The sequence below is a fragment of the Drosophila ficusphila genome, unplaced genomic scaffold, assembly GCF_018152265.1.
Source record: "Drosophila ficusphila isolate 14025-0441.05 unplaced genomic scaffold, ASM1815226v1 contig_636, whole genome shotgun sequence".
NCBI classification, from domain to species: Eukaryota; Metazoa; Arthropoda; class Insecta; order Diptera; family Drosophilidae; genus Drosophila; species Drosophila ficusphila.
This window is the reverse complement of record NW_025064569.1, coordinates 252,038-270,288: the sequence shown is the minus strand read 5'-3', so window position 1 is coordinate 270,288 and position 18,251 is coordinate 252,038. Positions and strand designations below refer to the sequence as shown.

General features: G+C 39.3%; 1 protein-coding gene across 1 annotated transcript in view; it reads left to right on the top strand.

The window, feature by feature from the left end:
* Window positions 1–13,901, top strand: part of LOC108088117 (trissin receptor) — a 32,507-nt gene extending 18,606 nt beyond the window's left edge. The window contains 9 exon segments of the mRNA XM_017185766.2: window positions 1,534–1,678; window positions 3,497–3,656; window positions 5,685–5,885; window positions 6,347–6,697; window positions 8,381–8,395; window positions 8,488–8,607; window positions 8,610–8,758; window positions 13,241–13,460; window positions 13,530–13,901. Coding sequence (XP_017041255.2) covers window positions 1,534–1,678; window positions 3,497–3,656; window positions 5,685–5,885; window positions 6,347–6,697; window positions 8,381–8,395; window positions 8,488–8,607; window positions 8,610–8,758; window positions 13,241–13,460; window positions 13,530–13,580 — 1,412 coding nt within the window. The 3' untranslated portion in view covers window positions 13,581–13,901.
* Window positions 13,902–18,251: the final 4,350 nt, after the last annotated feature.

The window sequence follows — 18,251 nt, the reverse complement described above, 5'->3', positions numbered from 1 at the left end:
CTCCCAAGTATTGAATTTCAGGGCACGCCTTGGAGTGTTGCACGTTTTTGGTATTTTCTGGCAGCCTCCTTGCTTTTTGTTTTCCTTTTTTGTTCTCCCATTTCCTGTCACCCTGCCCGGTGTAATTAAAAAAGTTTTTCTCGACATTTGTTTGCCATGTGAGGCCCCAAAATAAAATGTTTCGTTCCGACTTATTCTATTGTGAAAAACTTCAAGTGCAATACAAATTACGGGCCGTGTTGTACCTAAAAGATTATTGTGATACATTTGAACATATTATTGTAAAATAAGATAAATGCTGTTTCCCATTTAGAAGGCTAACATTTAACCCATTTAACCAAGGACATAAAATTGCTTTGTGCTTTCTGTATTTAATCCACTAGATGGGACTTTAAAAGGAGTAAATGAATTGCCACTTACTCATGTAAAGCATTGAATTATTGCTTTAATTAACTTTCTAAAGCTTGCACAAAAGTGCATCCTAAATTAATTGGATTGGAAGAAGTCGGAAGTGTGTGTGAATAATGCGTTATAAATTTATGTTGTATGAATAATGCGTGTTAAGCCTGAAATTGTGTCCAAATTTCATTTAGTGAGGACATTTATTTTACTGCACTTTAAGCTGAAAAGCAAATAAGGTAAGCTTTAAAGTGCATTATTGACCACAATCGCCATTGACGTTAAATTAAACTGTAATGCACGTGTAACTCTTGTACCCGTGTTCTATAACTTGGGGAAAGTTTGGTGAAATCATTACTTACCATAAATTTTTCAAATGAGGCAGCCTATAAAAATAGGAATTACCAAAAATAACGCTCACATAATTCTTGAATTTGCAAGTACAAATGATATTAAGAAACAAATTCATTTATTTTCAATTGAAGGTTATAGGTTACTCTGTACACCAGTAAGAAACGTGTAGTTAAGTCAGCTAACTGTCAGTGTGAAAGTTAAGATTTCAAATACAATTATAACCAAATATGTAGTTTAAAAATATCCACACAGTTTACCCAGAAACGTTCTTTTGTCTCCGAGGGTATTCGGCTTAAAAAAATTGAAATCGGTGGCACATAGTTATATATATATATTGTTATATATAATAATGCGTGTTAAGCCTGATATATATATATATACATATATATATATTATAAGAATATTCATGAACGAGTTATCTTCGAACTCATAGAAACTATAAGAGAACTCTAATTGCGATGGAAAATGTGGATTCCTTTGGCTCGTAAGCAGCCGTGAGCCGTGAAATTCTGTGACCCCCGCTGTTTTTAAAACACATGTCTTTTGGTTGATGATTTTATTCAAGATTTGTTGATTTTCACTTGATTTAATATGGTTGATTTTAGACGGAAAACAACTAAATATATTCAAATTAGGTTGCTTCTTATTTTGTAAAAGTAATACTAATTTAAAAATTTATTGTGGGTCCAGTTAAAATCAATTTTTATTTATTAAGTTCAAGATACCTTTTGCGAACGCAAATTGTTAATTCAGTTTTATAATCTCATCCAACATTTTCAGGTAATTTACTTGTTATTTTAGTGGTCACACTGTCGCGACGACTTCGATCAATCACAAACTTTTTTCTGGCGAATTTGGCGTTTGCAGACTTCTGCGTCGGACTTTTCTGTGTGATGCAGAACCTATCCATTTATCTTATAGAAAGGTGAGAAAAAAAACTTTATTAACAATATCCTCAATAAGTTATAAAATTCAAAATATATATCATAAACCCACAATAATTCCTTTAATATAATTCTTAAGTTTGCCTATATGGAAGAATACTTTTCTGTTAATAAAGGATAAATGTTTTCTGGAGAGAAGAAAATATTGGTGTTGATAACGAATTAATGGCAAAACGTGTTCCTTTTCTAATAAAATTGAATTTAGTTTAAATATTTAAATGTGTCATGTACATCTGATCAGGACGAAACCCAAACTGTTAGTCAAAGTCTTCATTGGTTGACAAGGCGTCAGGCTTCTAGGTTCCTCGAAAAGAACGCATTACAAAAGTTTAACCTTTCAACCGTGAAACATCCGCACGACCCATTGTGAAGCCTTTTGCTTACACACGTTTTTTCCCTGAGAAAGCCCATTCCAATCCTGTTTATTTGCATCGCATTTCTTAGCTTTCTTTAAAACACGTCGCAGCAACGTGCACAAATAAAAAGCGCAATGAATGCAAGTGGGGACAACAAACACTAAAAAGTGGAGTTCGGCTTTAGGTTCAAAAAAAGCAGCCAAATACTGCAGTTTTCAAACAAAAACAGTTTGTACGAATGTCTGTTTCCACGCAAGCCAGTTTCTCAGTTTTAAAGCTATCTCACTAAAACTTTACCAAAAGTTGAGTACTTATTCCAGGTAGTATATATTTATGTCGGAACGGCAAGACCAGAGAACTGTAGCATACCTATAATAAAAGATAATTGTTATATTTGGCAAGGGTATAGAAGAACTTTTATGTTGAAATCTAGAATTTTCGAAGAATCAGAACTTATTAAAATAAAACTCAACTATAGTACTTTATATGCATTAAGTTCCCATATTTTGATTTTCTAATAAGCTTTCTGTGGTAAAACGCTTGAATTATAGGTATGAAAATTCGTTGACCATAATTTATTGAATTTATGCGCACAAGTTCATAATGACCAATTAAAAAATGCAAATCTGGCAAAGGTGGAAGATTTAACTAGAAAATTGCTTTTACCCATGCTATTAAACATAAAATTGGTATTGCTAAATACTCGTATACGCAATTTGCTATGAAAATAATAATTAAGGCAAAGGCCAGCACACAATTTTCTTTAACAGGAAATTTTTAAATTTCTTGACCTAGCTAAAATTTATTTTGGAAATTATATATAACAATATCAACTTTTGGCCGAATCGCCTACGGACTGTAAACATACTTTACGGTGGAAATACTTTCAGTAAATGAATTAAGTTGACACAAACGAAAACGATAAGTTAAGCAAATTAAAATTCTAAAAGGCCGTTTTGTGTTAAGATAGGAACCTGTCTTAATTTTGAGGTATACGACTAAAATCCTAAATAATAAATATACTTTTTGCAGAACATATTTTTATTATATTAACCAGTTTGGCGAACAGCAGCAGAAAACCAAATGTTTTCTGCCGTAAATCTTTCTTTAACTTAACGTAGCCAAGAACGCCGGCGACAAACGAAATTACGTGATTCTGCTAATAGCAAATACAATGATCCGTGCCCTCATTTACACAAATACGATTTCCAAATGTAATTTCAGCCGAAATAATAATAAAAAATAAAAAGCTTTTCGCCCCATAAAATACTAAAGACACCTTAACGTCGCATTAGTTTTGTGGGCGTGTAATAAAAGTTTATGTGACTGGCCTTAAATTTGGCTTTGACACTTCGAACCGAGGAAAGCAGCAGCTCTTTAAAGAGCGAAACTTTGCTCCATAAATAAATATTAATTCGTTAGCATGTGCGTTTTTCCTTTTAGCTGGGTCTTTGGCGAGTTCCTGTGTCGCATGTACCAGTTTGTACATTCGCTGAGCTACACGGCATCGATTTTCATTTTGGTTGTCATCTGCATGGAGCGTTACTTCGCCATCGTGCATCCCATAACCTGCAAACAGATATTAACTGCAGCTCGCCTGAGGGTAAGTTGTTAAAAAACGTATACAAAATTATTCGAAAATGTTGAAACAATGGCAATCAAATCTGTGATAACAGCCAAAAGTGGCTTTATTGGAAACTGAGTTATGCAATATTGTACGCAAACTTAAAAAACAGGAAATAAATTCAGAAAGAGATGATAGCCTCTCTGATGATTTTTATACCCTTGCAGAGCAAAAGGGTATTATAATTTCAGTCAGAAGTTTGCAACGCAGTGAAGGAGACACCTCAGACCCCATAAAGTATATATATTCTTGATCAGCATCACGAGCAGAGTCGGAATACGTCTGTCCGTCTGTCTGTTTCTCTTCAAACTAGTCTCTCAGTTTTAAAGCTATCTTGCTGAAACTTTCCCAAAAGGTGTGTAGTTATTGCACGCAGGATATAAGTCGGAACGAGCCGGATCGGCCGACTATATCGGATAGCTCCAATACGAGAGAATGAACTAAAAAGTTCTCAGGCCGTTGTTTTTGATCAGATCGACTTGAATTCTTCCAGATGGCGTTTTCTAACTACTATTGAATTTCGGATTAAATTTTATTAAAATCGGATAACTCTATCGTATAGCTGCCATAGGAGAGATCGAAAAATATATATAGAATTAATGGAAATAAATTTGATAACACCGTTGTTTTTTAACCCACGAGCATGATTTTTTGAATATCAAGTTTTTTAACAACTCTTATATTGAGAAAAAGTTTCATTCAAATCGGACAACTATATCTTATAGCTGTCATAGGAAAGATCAAAAAATCTATATAGAAATAACGGAGGTAAAATTATAACATCGTGGTTTTTCATCAGACAAGTATGATTTTTGAAATATATAGTTTTCTTACGACTCTTAAATTACGAATTAAATTTGATCAAAATCGGACAACAATATCATATAGCTCCCATATTATCTATAGTCGGAAATATGAAAAATGAATAGAAAAATCGTTATAGCTTCGATGTTGTTTAGCCTTTATGCATTTTGTTCGATATATTTGATGACTGCAAGGGTATATAAGCTTCGGCTTGCCGAAGCTAGCTTCCTTTCTTGTTTTAATTGCTATAAGTCGAAAGTATTTTTTTTCCATTTATTTTAAACTATTGAAAAGTGTTTTAAGCCATAAAATGTACACAAAGAAATTACAATTTCTTCTACTTATAAAAAAGTTTTTTTTTATATTTGTTTTAATAGGTATATAAAATAAAAGTCATAATTGTCTTAATTAAAAAAAAAAAAAAACAAGAAAATGATCTCGTAAGCCATATTTGTCATTTATTATGGTTATATACCCTTGCAGCTTAGCTAATACAATGTCAGCTATTACCCTTTCACCTTTGTATGACCTTTAGTTATGTTACATAACGTATAAGTGATATTCCTATATGTTTTAGTTTGACTTCTTGAGTATACCCTTTCGGCTATGCCGAGTCTAAAGAGTATTTATGTACTCCATTTATATATTTCGGAAAGGTCAAAAATAATTTCGCGGAGGTAGTTATACTTTCAATTTAAATAAAAGTTTCTTTAAATCGTCTGGTAGTACAGCATAGCCCATGAAATTACCAAAGGTATTTGTTTTAACATGCTAACTGGCTCGAAAGCCAGCTAGTTTATGTTTTTTAGTCATCCTTACTACTTTGACAAGGTAATTTGAATACAATTTGAAAACTAATGAAGCATATTAACGAGCTGGAGGGGGCATGCAAATTAGGCGGCAGAGCAGTTTCGAATGGCTTAATAAGCCATAAGAATAACTTTGCGGCTGCGAGAACTTTTCCCAGGGAATTAACAAACACACCCCGGTCACTCCGATTTCAGGCTGGCTTACTCGCTCTCAGACAAAGAAATACTTTTTGCTAATGACAATTGTCCTAATTAAACTACAAGAGACATAAAGACAACGAAATGGGACATCCATTAACATGCAAATTTGTGTGCTTATTCGCAATTTAACAAATTGTTTGCGTGTTTGGCAGTCGAGCAGACAAAACAAATCGTCAATGCGTGTTTCTTGCAGATGGTCATTGTCACCGTTTGGATTACATCGGCTGTTTACTCGACGCCCAAGTTTGTTTTTAGCAAGACCATTAAAAATATTCACACCCAGGACGGCCAGGAGGAGGAGATTTGTGTGCTGGACCGCGAGATGTTCAACTCCAAGTTGCTGGACATGATCAACTTCATTCTGCTCTATGTGATGCCGCTACTGGTAATGACGGTAAGTTGCCGTACTTTTTTCTTTAGTTTTTCCCAATATTTAAACACAAATAAATCGACATCTTCAACTTTAAGGAAGCTAAGCTTTACCATAATCCAAGGCTACCTAGCATCTCAATTAAATTATTTCCAGATATTATTCTGCCAAATTTTTTGTATAGTCAACCATTTTTCTGTACCCCTTGAAAAATCAATTATACCTTACAAGAGTTTTTGCAACAACCTTCTTGCACCTTCTTCGTTACCACCAAATCTGATTGTTCCTGCGGGAGCTATATATAGGAATAAGTTGCCAAATCAAGATAGACGTATTAAAATAAGATCCTGTAGCTTGTTCCCAAAATGAGTCACCCTCTGTGAGGGTATTCACGGTGCGATACGAACAAAGCCGCCACTTTCCTGCTCACTTGCCGTGTGGCGAAATTTGAATAATGAAATCACCCGAGCGCGTTTGCATTGCAGGTGCTGTACAGCAAAATCGCCATCGCTCTGTGGCGCAGTTCGCGCGGGCTGACACCGCATGTGGCGCAGCATCAGCAGCAGAATCCGCAGCACGCGTCCTGCCAGGAGAGCGGGATGGGGCTGCACAACAGCATGTACCACCACCACCACCACCAGCACCACCAGATGCAGCCGCTCCAGCACCACCAGCTGACCTCGGCGGCGTCGGTGGGCCAGGGGGCGCAGGCGGGAGGGGGTGGCCAGGCGGGGGCTGGTTCCTCGCTCGCCTCCGGCGGCAGCAGCACCACCTCCTTGACCCGCAAGCAGAGCAGCAAGTACGAGAAGCGCGGCGTCAGCATCACGGAGAGTCAGGTGAGCTTTTCCGAAATGGGCAGCACAAATAGCAGGTTAATTGGAGAGGAAAGGGGAAAGGGAAGGGGAACTCTTCCCGTTAAAAGCAGGGACTGTAACGGTTATAATTAAAAAAGCAAAAAATTACAAAATAAAAGTTATTTCTTAATTTTTACGAAAAAATTGATTTTTAATACTTAAAATTAATTTTAATAATAAAAAATTAGTAATAATTATTAAGTATCAATTTTTATATAAAAATTACGCAATAACTTTTATTTTCAATTTTTATTTTATAAATTGAAAAATAAAAATTATTCAATAACTTTTATTTTAAAAATTGAAAATAAAGATTGAATCTATATATATATCTAATATATCTTTTGATCCATAGAAGCCAGATCCAATGTGTATGTATATATATGATCTACACATCAATACCTTTCAGATGGTATATAATAAGTATGTATATATATATAGATTCAATCTTTATTTCCAATTTGTAAAATAAAAGTTATCGAATAATTTTTATTTTTCAATTTATATAATAAAAGTTGAAAATAAAAGTTATTGCGTAATTTTTATATAAAAATTGATACTTAATAATTATTACTAATTTTTTATTATTAAAATTAATTTTAAGTATTAAAAATCAATTTTTTTCGTAAAAATTGAAAAAAAAATTTATCTTGTTTTTGAATTCGCCATGAAAATTTAACTTATGACAATTTTTTCCAATTTTTTTGGAGACTGTTTTGGGCTTCAATTTTTTAAACTCATAATAATTATTTGCGGTCCCTGGTTAAAAGCCCAACAATGGTAATATGTGGGCAGCAAATAGGCGGAAAGTGGGGTCGAGCCCTGCTCCCTAATTGGCCAGAACGGCTTTAACTCCGATTGGGGCAGTACGTGCTGCTGCGGCAAAATCACTTGGAACCTGCCATAATGGCTCTTGAAAATTTCATCCATACCCGACCCCTGCTAATTTATTAGATACAGCGCTCTGACAAAGCTCCCAGTCGTAAAAACTTTTCCCGGACACCTTATTCCCGCAATTCCACGAGGCCAAGGGCAGGCTCCTCGTAGCAGGTGCCAATTCGCATGGAGGCCACTGCCGGCCTGGCCACAAACTCAGCCAGTTATATGACAGCTGGTGGAGTGAAGAAATAAACCAGCCAGCGGAATTGCCCGGAGACGCAGAAGTTATGACAGGAGTGTTTTCCATTATTGAAACCAGACAACGGGAACCATTGGTCAAGAGCATTTGGCTCGCTTTGTCAGACTTTGTATTTTCAAACTTGACAGGAGCTCTGGCTGTCACACCTCCGCAGCAGCCTTTGTAATAAACGGTGTTCAATAGATACTGAGAAAAGATTTCTTAGACTTCACATGCATCTCAACCATTATTAAAATACCATAACTACAAGCTTGATGATATTGTAAGTTTATCTAACAGTGTTATGTTTTAGATGCAGCTTATAATTTAAGGGGTAACCACATTTTAGCTCGAATAACACCTCGATCAAGCACCTACAAAACCACATATTTTATCGATACTTTATCCTGAAACTTGTGCCTATCAATTTAACTATCTTTCCGTTGAACTTTCCTCTCTCTTCGTTTCGTTTGATCAATAACTCTGTTTGGCCCCCTCTCAACCAACCCACAAATTTAACAACCACACACAACACCACCACAAATTAGCTTGATAATTGCAAGGTAGGTCATAACCGAGTAGCAATCGATAAGATAACGCCCTGCGCGGCTGCTGGGCCACAATCCTAATGCCATTACACCGTTAATCCGCACAGGTGTCCCTGGAGGCCGATCGTCCCATTGTGAGCGCCTGCCGCAAGACGAGCTTCTACCACCACTCCCACTCGCACCACCAGCGCTCGGGCACCGCCTCGGGGGGCGGAGGAGGCGGTGTCGGAGGGGCGGGGCCGGAGCCAGCCACATGTCCCACTCGTCCAGCAACGTCCTTCGCGCCCGGCGCGGCGTCGTTCGCATGCTGATAATATTCGTGCTGACATTCGCCCTCTGCAACCTGCCGTATCACGCCCGCAAAATGTGGCAGTACTGGTGAGTAGCCATCCACCCCAACACCCAAACCCCACACACATCTACCCCCTCCCAGACGCCTCCATCCACCCACCCAACTCGTCTGTACGGCGCAAACAATATTTTACGGCGCACTGCAGCGGGAATCGACGGCATTTGCATATTCGCCGCAGGTCGGGAAATTAACATCTGCGAATGGGCAGATAAGCCCGAGATGGCTTCCTGCTGGATCGGGGCTGGTAAACAATTAAGTCATCAATCGGGGTCCCCGATTCCAGCAGCTTTTGGCCGGCTTTGCCAGTGGCCAAATCGATTCGAAAGCACTCTCGCTTTTCAATCCAATTTGGCTCTAAAGACGGAGGACTCGCCTTCTTCTCCCCTTTCAAAGCGGAGCTAAGACCTTTGCCAGCAGTTCCGCTTCCGGAGCAAAATTTAGAGTGGGTGGCCGCCTTTCTGGAGTTGAATGGAGGCGACCGGCTTTTCCGTTCGGGTAACTCGTGGGCGGTCCATTAAAAATGACTGGGCGGTAGGGAAGTTGTTTGCGGACGAGCGACGCGCTAAATCGAGGAGGAGTTAATTGGTCCTTCCGTAAAGCTAAAAACGGTCACTTAAGCGAGCTTCTCACTGCTCCCTCAACGCCAACGAAAATGTTTTGCTTGAAATGAATTTAGCCCGCTGTTTGCAAGCAAGCCATAGTTCATATACTGCGCTTTAAGTACCAACCACATTTTCCCTGGTTCTGGCATTCGGCACTTTCAGGGATCCTTAAATTGTAAGATATTAGTATTACATCTTTTGCAAAAAGAAATTATTATTAATATTACAGTAGAATCCTGTTATAACGACTCCGCTTATAGTGTCCGTCCGGGTATTGCGACGAAAACTCGATGGCTTGATTGGTCCCCAGACAGACTTATACTTACACTTAAATCCTTCTGCTTAGTGCGTCTTCCGGGTATAACGACGAAAAATCGTCGGTCCCTTGAAAGTCGCTATAAGCGGATTCTACTGTATTTATGTCTTTTGCACAAAGAAATCATTATTAATATTATTTATGTATGTCAGTTATTAATATGATTAAATTTGTATTTCTTGACAAGACAGACAGATTCTGTAAAAATTAAAGTTATGATAGGTTGACTTTAGAATATTATTTAGAATATATTTTTACTACTTCCCCAAGTGAATGATCACAATAATTTATGTTTTTTCGCTTAAGACAAATTCAAAGAAACAAACGCACACAGAGTTTCGCGCATAAGTGCAGAAAACAAATTAGAAACAATTAAAAGCTCCAAGCCGCTGAAACTTTTATTGTTCGTAGTCTTTTTAACTTTGTGTAGTTGTGTGCCCGCACTATTTCATTCCGGGAACAGCTACAAAGACCTCAACTAAGTTGAGAATAATGTTCGGATGCAACTTCACGCACCTCGACGCAGAACACGGCACACTAATTATTTAAGAGGAGCTTTATTCGACGCTGCTCAAGTTTCGGATGCATACGTTCGTTCTTCGGGAAGACGTTAAAAATACCAGTCTAAAAGTTCAGCTATAAGCACTTATTGTCAAAATAGAGTATATCTCAGGTTAAATACGTTTCGGTACGAATCAATATGATTTTTCGCTTAAAAAACATTGTTTATACAAAAATGTTAATTTCTGTAAAACCGCCTTATGATCAAAAGCTACTTCGCTGACGCAGAATTCGACATGGTAATAATATTCGTTATCCGTAGATCAGCATCGTCATCTGAGAATATCTAGTATAGTACATTTAGTAAATTTAATCTTTTGTTTTTCGTAAAAGTGAAAAAAATAAGATTTTGAAAATTGTTGCTGTGCTGCCAAGAAGTGCCTAGTTTGTACATTTTTTAAGGTTATTCAAAAGGAAAGCAGCCTGTGACAACCGTTGCAGAAGTTACATCTTGCAATAAAAACATTCCCTGACAGCCGATTCTTCAAATAAATAAACACTGAAAACCCAGACAAGTAAACAACTCTCGACGCCCAGTCAAGCTAGACATAAATCTCAATTATGGCACCGCCGGGGAACTGGGACTGCGGCTAAAGTGCATTCGCTTGGTATCTGGATAGAATTATACATACGAGTATGTGTACATTTATTTTCCCGCAATGCATTTTACATTTGTGCAAATTGACTGCGGGCAGAATGCTATGGTTCCGTGGCATGGGAATAAAATTCGAATAAATTTCCGTGGCGTTTGCCAAAAGTGCAAAGTAGCAAATCGGCGGCCAGGTTTTTAATAACACATTGTTACAAAATTCAACCTCAATATTCGGTGGCGTGGGCAAGTGGTCAAAATATATACTTCGATGCAAAGATATAGAAACCTGAAATCTTGCAAAAGACGACTATGAGATAGTGTATGGCTATAATTGCCAATCGCTATTTTTTAGAGACTACAATACGATACAAAATCAGACCAAGTTCTTGCAAATTTTCTTAAAATACCCAAAAACATAACTAACCGAGTCGGGAGACTTCAAAAAATCCGCATAACTGTTTTATAAATTCGAGGCTTTAAAACGAGGCTTACTATATAATAGCTGGTGCGTGTTGGTCATACATATTTTTTTGCAGACAGTAAAAAAGAAAAATATGTTTTTAATCATGATTATAAGATATAGAATATTGGTATTGTAAGCTTAGTCTCATGTTATTCGTACGCAGCGCAAGTTAATTAAAATTGTTGCTCTTTTATAATTCCGAAAGTATGCTTAAGTCGAAATTCGAATACACGCAACAATCGTCGCCAAAGGAAGAAAACAGTGCACTAGCGCCAAGCGTATGGGCCCGACTTCCAAGGACTTGGCCGGAATGGCGCATTTTGGCTTGTTAACGTAATCCCATAATTTCACATAGCAGTATAAATTCTTTATAGGCATCAATAAGTGAAGCGATGGTATCTTCGATTTTCATGGGTTTCCTTGGGCGCTGAGCAGAAATCGCTTATTACCTGACACCCTAACCAAGACAAATGGTTGGACTGGCGAAAAACCAAGCACCAGCGATAAATCAATCAGCTGGCTAATGCAGTCTGTTAAGGGAGTAAGTCTAACCCCATAGCAAAATGTTGGGTTGGGTTGGCACACGAATTCCCGGAAAGTCCATCACCAAGATGGCGGATAAAGCTGATTCCATAATCACATAATTATATGGCTGTTATTGCTACGCAAAGTCAACACGTCCGAGCAATTGCCATGCGCGCACATTTCCCGGCAACTGTTGTGCGTAAACTCAACAAGGTTCGGAGTCGTGGAGTGCCACGTTTTCATTATTAGCCAGAACCTCTTTGTCCGGTGATAACGATAACGATGTCAACTGCCAGCAGTTGGCAACTACGGCTCGTTAGAGAATACAGGGCCGGCAAATGGCCTCCCAGAGCTGGCTCTTAATTTAATGCCCCGATTTGGATTTGGATTGGCATTTAAATTTCGCGCAGCTCTGGCAATCCGTTGGCAAACGGCCACTCCAGGACTCAAGCAGGGAGGAAAACAAAGCGAAGGCCATTGGAGGGGCCCAATCAGTTGGCCAACTCTTCTAGTGAACTGGCCCACTTGCAAGTGCAAGCCGAATTTCCAGAGAGCAACAACTGTGCGACAATTTGACAGTTAGTACAAAGTTCGCCTGCCTTGGGCCAAAAAGGAGAAAAAAACGCAGAGCACCTCACTTTCTGCTTTAAATATTGTTCTGCACGGAAAGTTTCGGGCAAAGTTTATGTTGCATACTCGGAGGCGGCGAAAACTTTGCTCTTGTCCGAATTCCCCGCTCCATTAGCGAGTTTTTGAGTGCTAGAAAAACAATACCGCCAATAGCAACTTAATCACCTGGGCACAACAAAGTGGTCAAAAGTCAGACAGGCGTGCTCGGGCTCTCACTTTCGTAAGTTTTTCGGGGACAAAGGTTTTCTGGTTACGCCAAAAGACCATTCTGAAGTCACCATATATATTGCTGATAAGTTCAAGCTATTCCTGAAAATTGTTTGAGCTTATCACCTAGTGTTGAATTTTAGTTAGTGGACAAGCAAAATTCCTAATTCACAGTATATTTAATTGATCTGAATGGTCTGACAAAATTATATGTGTATAAATTATAATTTAGTTATAATATTAGTTGTATATACATTTCATTGCGAAAATAATAGGTGTTTAAATAAGACAAACAAGAATGTTAGTACTTAAAAGGTTTATTTTAAGTGGTTTTCGCGGAGAATAGAATATAAGCTCGGAGTATGCAAAAGCGATTTCGCTTGAGTGCACTTCGGAGCGGGGGATTGATTAAGAATTACAGAACACTTTAGACCTGCCAAGTTTTACTTTCGAGAACCCAAGTCCACATACCTTGCGGCGGGGCGGAGCGGAGAGCCCAGCTCGTTGTTTGGCCAACAGCTGCTCATTTGCATACACGCAGAACACACATTTTGGCCCACATAATATACAGCTATAAATGCAGATAGTTATTCCGTGTATATGCATTTGCAGGTCACGTTCGTATCGCGGTGATTCCAATTTTAATGCGCTACTAACGCCGCTCACCTTTCTGGTCACGTATTTCAATTCGGGCGTGAATCCCCTCCTCTACGCCTTCCTCAGCCGCAATTTCCGCAAGGGCATGAAGGAGCTGCTGCTCTGCTCCTGGAAGAAGGGCAAGGGCAAGTCCTCCTCCAACTCCTCGATGCACCACAAGCGCAAGGCGCTGCAGGTGAGTGTGCTGCACGGCTCGACCAGATGGCACCCCTCCCCCTTCACCTCCAACTTCTCCTTCCCGCAGACCCACTCGCTGCCCACGGACACCACGCACATTGGCAACGAGCAGCTATGATGGCCAACTGGCTGGCGGAGGCCCCTCAAGCTCTTCGGGCGGCGCTCCTAGGACCCAGCCCCCCCGGGGAGGCACCCCCTCCTGGTCCCTCCTGGTGCCTCCTAGTCGCTGCTAGCATTGTCTCATTGTGATTTCGGAGGACCTGCCGCCGGATCGAGCGAGCGGATCTGCCTCCTGGCCGGTGCACCGGTGCCGAGTTGTATTGATAGACTAAGCCTACCTTAAGCGAATACCAAGCTATGTCAAGTTCTTAGCCTAAGAGTTAGTTTTAAGTGTAACTCAGTATGAGCGAATAAAGCAAAAGCAGATATCATTAGCGAATATTTGGTACCGCAATCCTCCTGCCGGTTGGTAATTTATTACTCCGCTACTCGACTCCTACGATTTTAAAGGCGAAAATCGATAGATTTCCGCAAATTGCATGTTGGAAGCCGCCGAATGCGTTCGCAATTTATACACCACCTCTTTATAGAACTGACTTGCGATATCTGATGACAAGGGTTTTATGGTCAGCCGGAGAACACGCTTCGCTGCGGCTGCCAAAAACAAAAAATATGACACACAGAGGAGCGGTCTGCCGGCTGCCGGCTGCATTAAACTGGTCGAATTTTGTGCTAAGCGCAGCATTTTGTGCCCCGCTGGAAATGTCGGACTCGCAAGTCAGCTGGGGAAGCACTGCAGTAAATTCACGAGGGAAAACTCAATTACCAGGACGGACTGACGTTGGCGTAAATTAAAAAACAAAATCCCGCAATATCTCTGGGAACTCTTTGTTTGTTTTCGCCATTTGTTGTCCTTCCCAGCGCCTCTTGTTCATCCTGTGACCCCCTTTTTAAAAGTCTTTGTAATGCAAAGGGCGTGCCATGGACTGTGGCGAAAAACGTCTGTCAAAGCACTTCAGTTCGGATGAGACTCGCTTCAAGTGAGGCTTTTGAGTTCGTGAGATATTTCATAATTAAGCGCGAATCGTATTTGGATGCAAAAAGATGGCTTCACATTTTTCTCAGTCGTCTCGGAGCTTTGAAAATGACTGCGAAGGTAAGAATCGAAACGTACCGCCGTAGCTTTCCTGAAATGTTGGTGCTATATGACAGAAGAGTCCGGATCGGATATAGCTGCCATACGAAATAACTATTTCAACGTTTTGCAATAAATAGTTTGTTTCGTGCAACTAGAAAGCCGGGCAAACTTTGGAGAGTTATTAAAACATTTGTTATTAAATTCTGCATCACCTATGAAAAGTCCCGGCGTGGTACCAAGTTGCGCTGCGTACGTGTAACTCGAATCTATATTTTTTATCTTAGATTTCTAGTTCTTGTAGTTTCTTAGATTTCCGTGCTTATACGGACGGACAAACAGACAAACATTTGAAGGAAATCATTCTTTTTACCTGTTACAAAATACAGATAACCATTTGCTGTCATTGCGATAGGTTTTAGATATATCTGACGGGTCGCCGATGCTAACTTGCTATCCTCTTTAAAATAAAATCAATAAAATCCAATAAAGAAAATTAGTACCTATTTAATATTTTTTTGACTAGCAATAAACGCAAAGTTACAAGCTTGCAACGCAGTAAAGCCTCGTATGATAATATGTACTATTCTTTATCATCGTTTGTTATTTATAAGTCTCTCAGATTTGAAGCAGAAGAATATTTACTATTGCAGGCAGTAACAACGGCTGGGACTGGACGGCTATACTTTATGGTAGGGGAGGGTGGCCCGATACCGACCCCCTAAATGGCGAAGGCGATAAAGGTGAGAAAAATCAATTTTTCAGTTCAGTTCAAAAATTTACTATGTAGAGGGATCAGTTTACTATACATCTAAGTGATTAGTAAGTGCGTAGGTGCTTTGAAGCGTTAGATATTCAGGCAAATATAAAACTCCACTTTTTGGTCGTACTCAAAAGTAGTGGTCCGAAACCGACCCCCTATTTCTTAACAGAAAAATTTAATAACATAAAATAGAATTTAATGATTTTGACGTTTATTAAGAAATATATTGAAGGTTCTTTCCAGAAAATAAAAATTAATGTATGAAATAAAGGGCACTGTAGTCAATTGATGAAGTCTGAGTTGTCCTCTTTCTCATAGTAAGTTTTCGCGTTGTTTTCGCGTTGTTTTCGCGTTGTTTTTCGAAAGCCGCTCGTTGATGACTGTCTCTTCGCTTTCTTCTGATGTTTTTGCTGTTTCTGTTACTTTTCGTTACTGAATCTTTTTTACTTTTTCATATTTTCCCTCAAAAATACGCTATGACATATTAAGCTGCCAATAAATGGGGGTCGGTTTCGGACCATCACTTCGCGGTCGGTTTCGGACCACCACAACCTTTTCTAATTAACTGCTCGCCATTATCTAATGACGCAAAGAGCGATGTAATTCTAATAGCGTGAATGGCAGCTAGTACTATCAACTATCAGAAAACCTTACCATCCGATTTTTATGCGGAGAAAAAAAACTTTAAGCTCAAGTTCAGTAAAGCTCAAAAATGAATGTCACAGGCGTTGAAACAAAACAAACGGAAAAATTGCAGTGAAACAAAAGAAGTCAAATTGGCTATCTATCTCCAAAATGTCTGTGTTATAACAGCTTTTCACTGAAGTTACCGACAATTCGGCTAGCATCGCCATCTCTGAGAAACATGGGGGGGTCGGTATGGTACGACCGGTCGGTATCGGGCCACCCTCCCCTACATATAATGAGGTTGTGTATTAAATAGAAACGAAGATCTGTCTGGATTTGTGATAAATAAAGAAGGTGTCTAAAAGTATGCTTGAAAAATATATTTTTTTATATTGTTCTTCGGAACTTTTGTATATCAGTTTTAGCGGTTGAGTCAATATCAACAAGTCAGTCTGTTGTTTTGAAGTTTTTATCGACTCTATGCAAATCAAACTTTTCGTTTTTATGATACTTTGCTGAAACTTTATCAACAGTTTGTTGCAATGGTAGGTAGTACATATTCTTACATTATAAAAACCCCAGATTATCGGTAACCATTACTCTGATAAGCAATTGCAGTCCGCATGACACACAACTGTGGAAAACCGCCTCGTTTTCATCACCAAATGATTCCGATTATAAAACCTGTAGGTTGCGTACTTGCAGTGACGTGCAGAAATAAATGATGTTTGTAACTATTGAATGTAAACCCGCCTAAAAGGGTAATAAGAAAAGACTGTGTGTCCAATTTTGTTTTATTGTTAATTCTTTGAATAAAAAAATATAGTATGAAATAAAGAAAGATTTTAGATGAAGACATAATAAAAAATAAATAGGTCCAATTTTGACTCACTGCCTATTCCCACTACCTTTTTCAATAGTTGCAATCATATACAATCATATATATCATTTCTGCACGTAGTTTCTGGTGTTTGCCACAATGGTTGCCGAGTTGCCAGTGCATACTTTGCTCATCTCGGACATCGATTTTACTAAAGTACAAAGCTCACCTATTTTTTGGTAAACATTTCTTTGTCAACCAGGTTTCAGAGGTTTTGGAGGCAGATGTCAATTATCCCCGAAGCTAAACAATCCTTTTACAATTTGGCTAAATTAAGAGGCTCGTAAGTTCAAACAGACAGACACATAATTCCTTCCAACCACCTCAAAAGCAGCGGCAAACTGTTCAACGAGCTCGGAGCATAATTGATTGGAGTACGGCCCCCACCCGAAGCAGATGTTCAGTAAATTATGCAATGGCTTTTTAATTAAAATGCCAGGAAGCTTAACTCATTGACACTAAACTTGCTATTTGAATATGTCGGCATGGAGCAGCGGGGGGTTGGGTTGGGGGATAGGGGTTGATAATTCATAATTTCTCTGGGCCAGTGGAAATTAATTTGCTGTGTGTTAGAGCCATTGACACAAGCTCGGCGCGCAGAATGGATTACGAGTCGTTGGAGTGAAAAATTGCGCCAGTCACCAAAGTCAATTGCAACAAAGCCCAGGACGAAGAGGACGTCAAGAACGAGGAACGACGATCCGGGGAACATGTGCTTGGGTGCGGCGGTGGGAAGGTTGTCCACTAATCCGATTAGTTGTGCAAAAATAGCAGTTGACCGGGGGACAGAAAAAAGCGTGTCCAAATTTACCTAACGGCTTATGGCAATTAGTCGAAAGAGTTACAGGATGCAACTTTGATTCGGCTTTGTGCGAGTTTCGTTGCGTGGGTGATTAGACAAGAGGCTGTGGTCGGAGCTAAGCTATTTTTATTCAGCTCCCTCCTAGTTCGGGTTTCAATCTTGCGCAAACAGAAACTTTGCGCATATCCCAGCCATTTAGAAAAGTTTGCACTCAGCCGCGACCGGAGCCCATGCGAAAAGTTAAGTGCCAAGTTTCCCCAACAAGTGGCATTGAATTTGACAGGACAACTTGGGATTGGACAACTGCCGACAGCAGAGTCACTGTAAGGCCGGCCTGGCCCTCTGTGTGTGCTCTCGAAATTAATTTGAATGAAATATATTGAGTGTAATGCGAAAGACAAACGAAACTTGCAGAAGCTTCCTGTCTTGCTCTCGGGCAAGAGTGATTGCATCTTGGCCCAGACCGGAGTGAATTCCGTTCACCTGATGGATCTGCCTGCAGCCAGTTCTGATTGCCTAGTACAAGGTTTTTTCTTTCGAATATTTTCGCATTTTTTAGTTCCGAAGGTCTCCGTTTTGGAG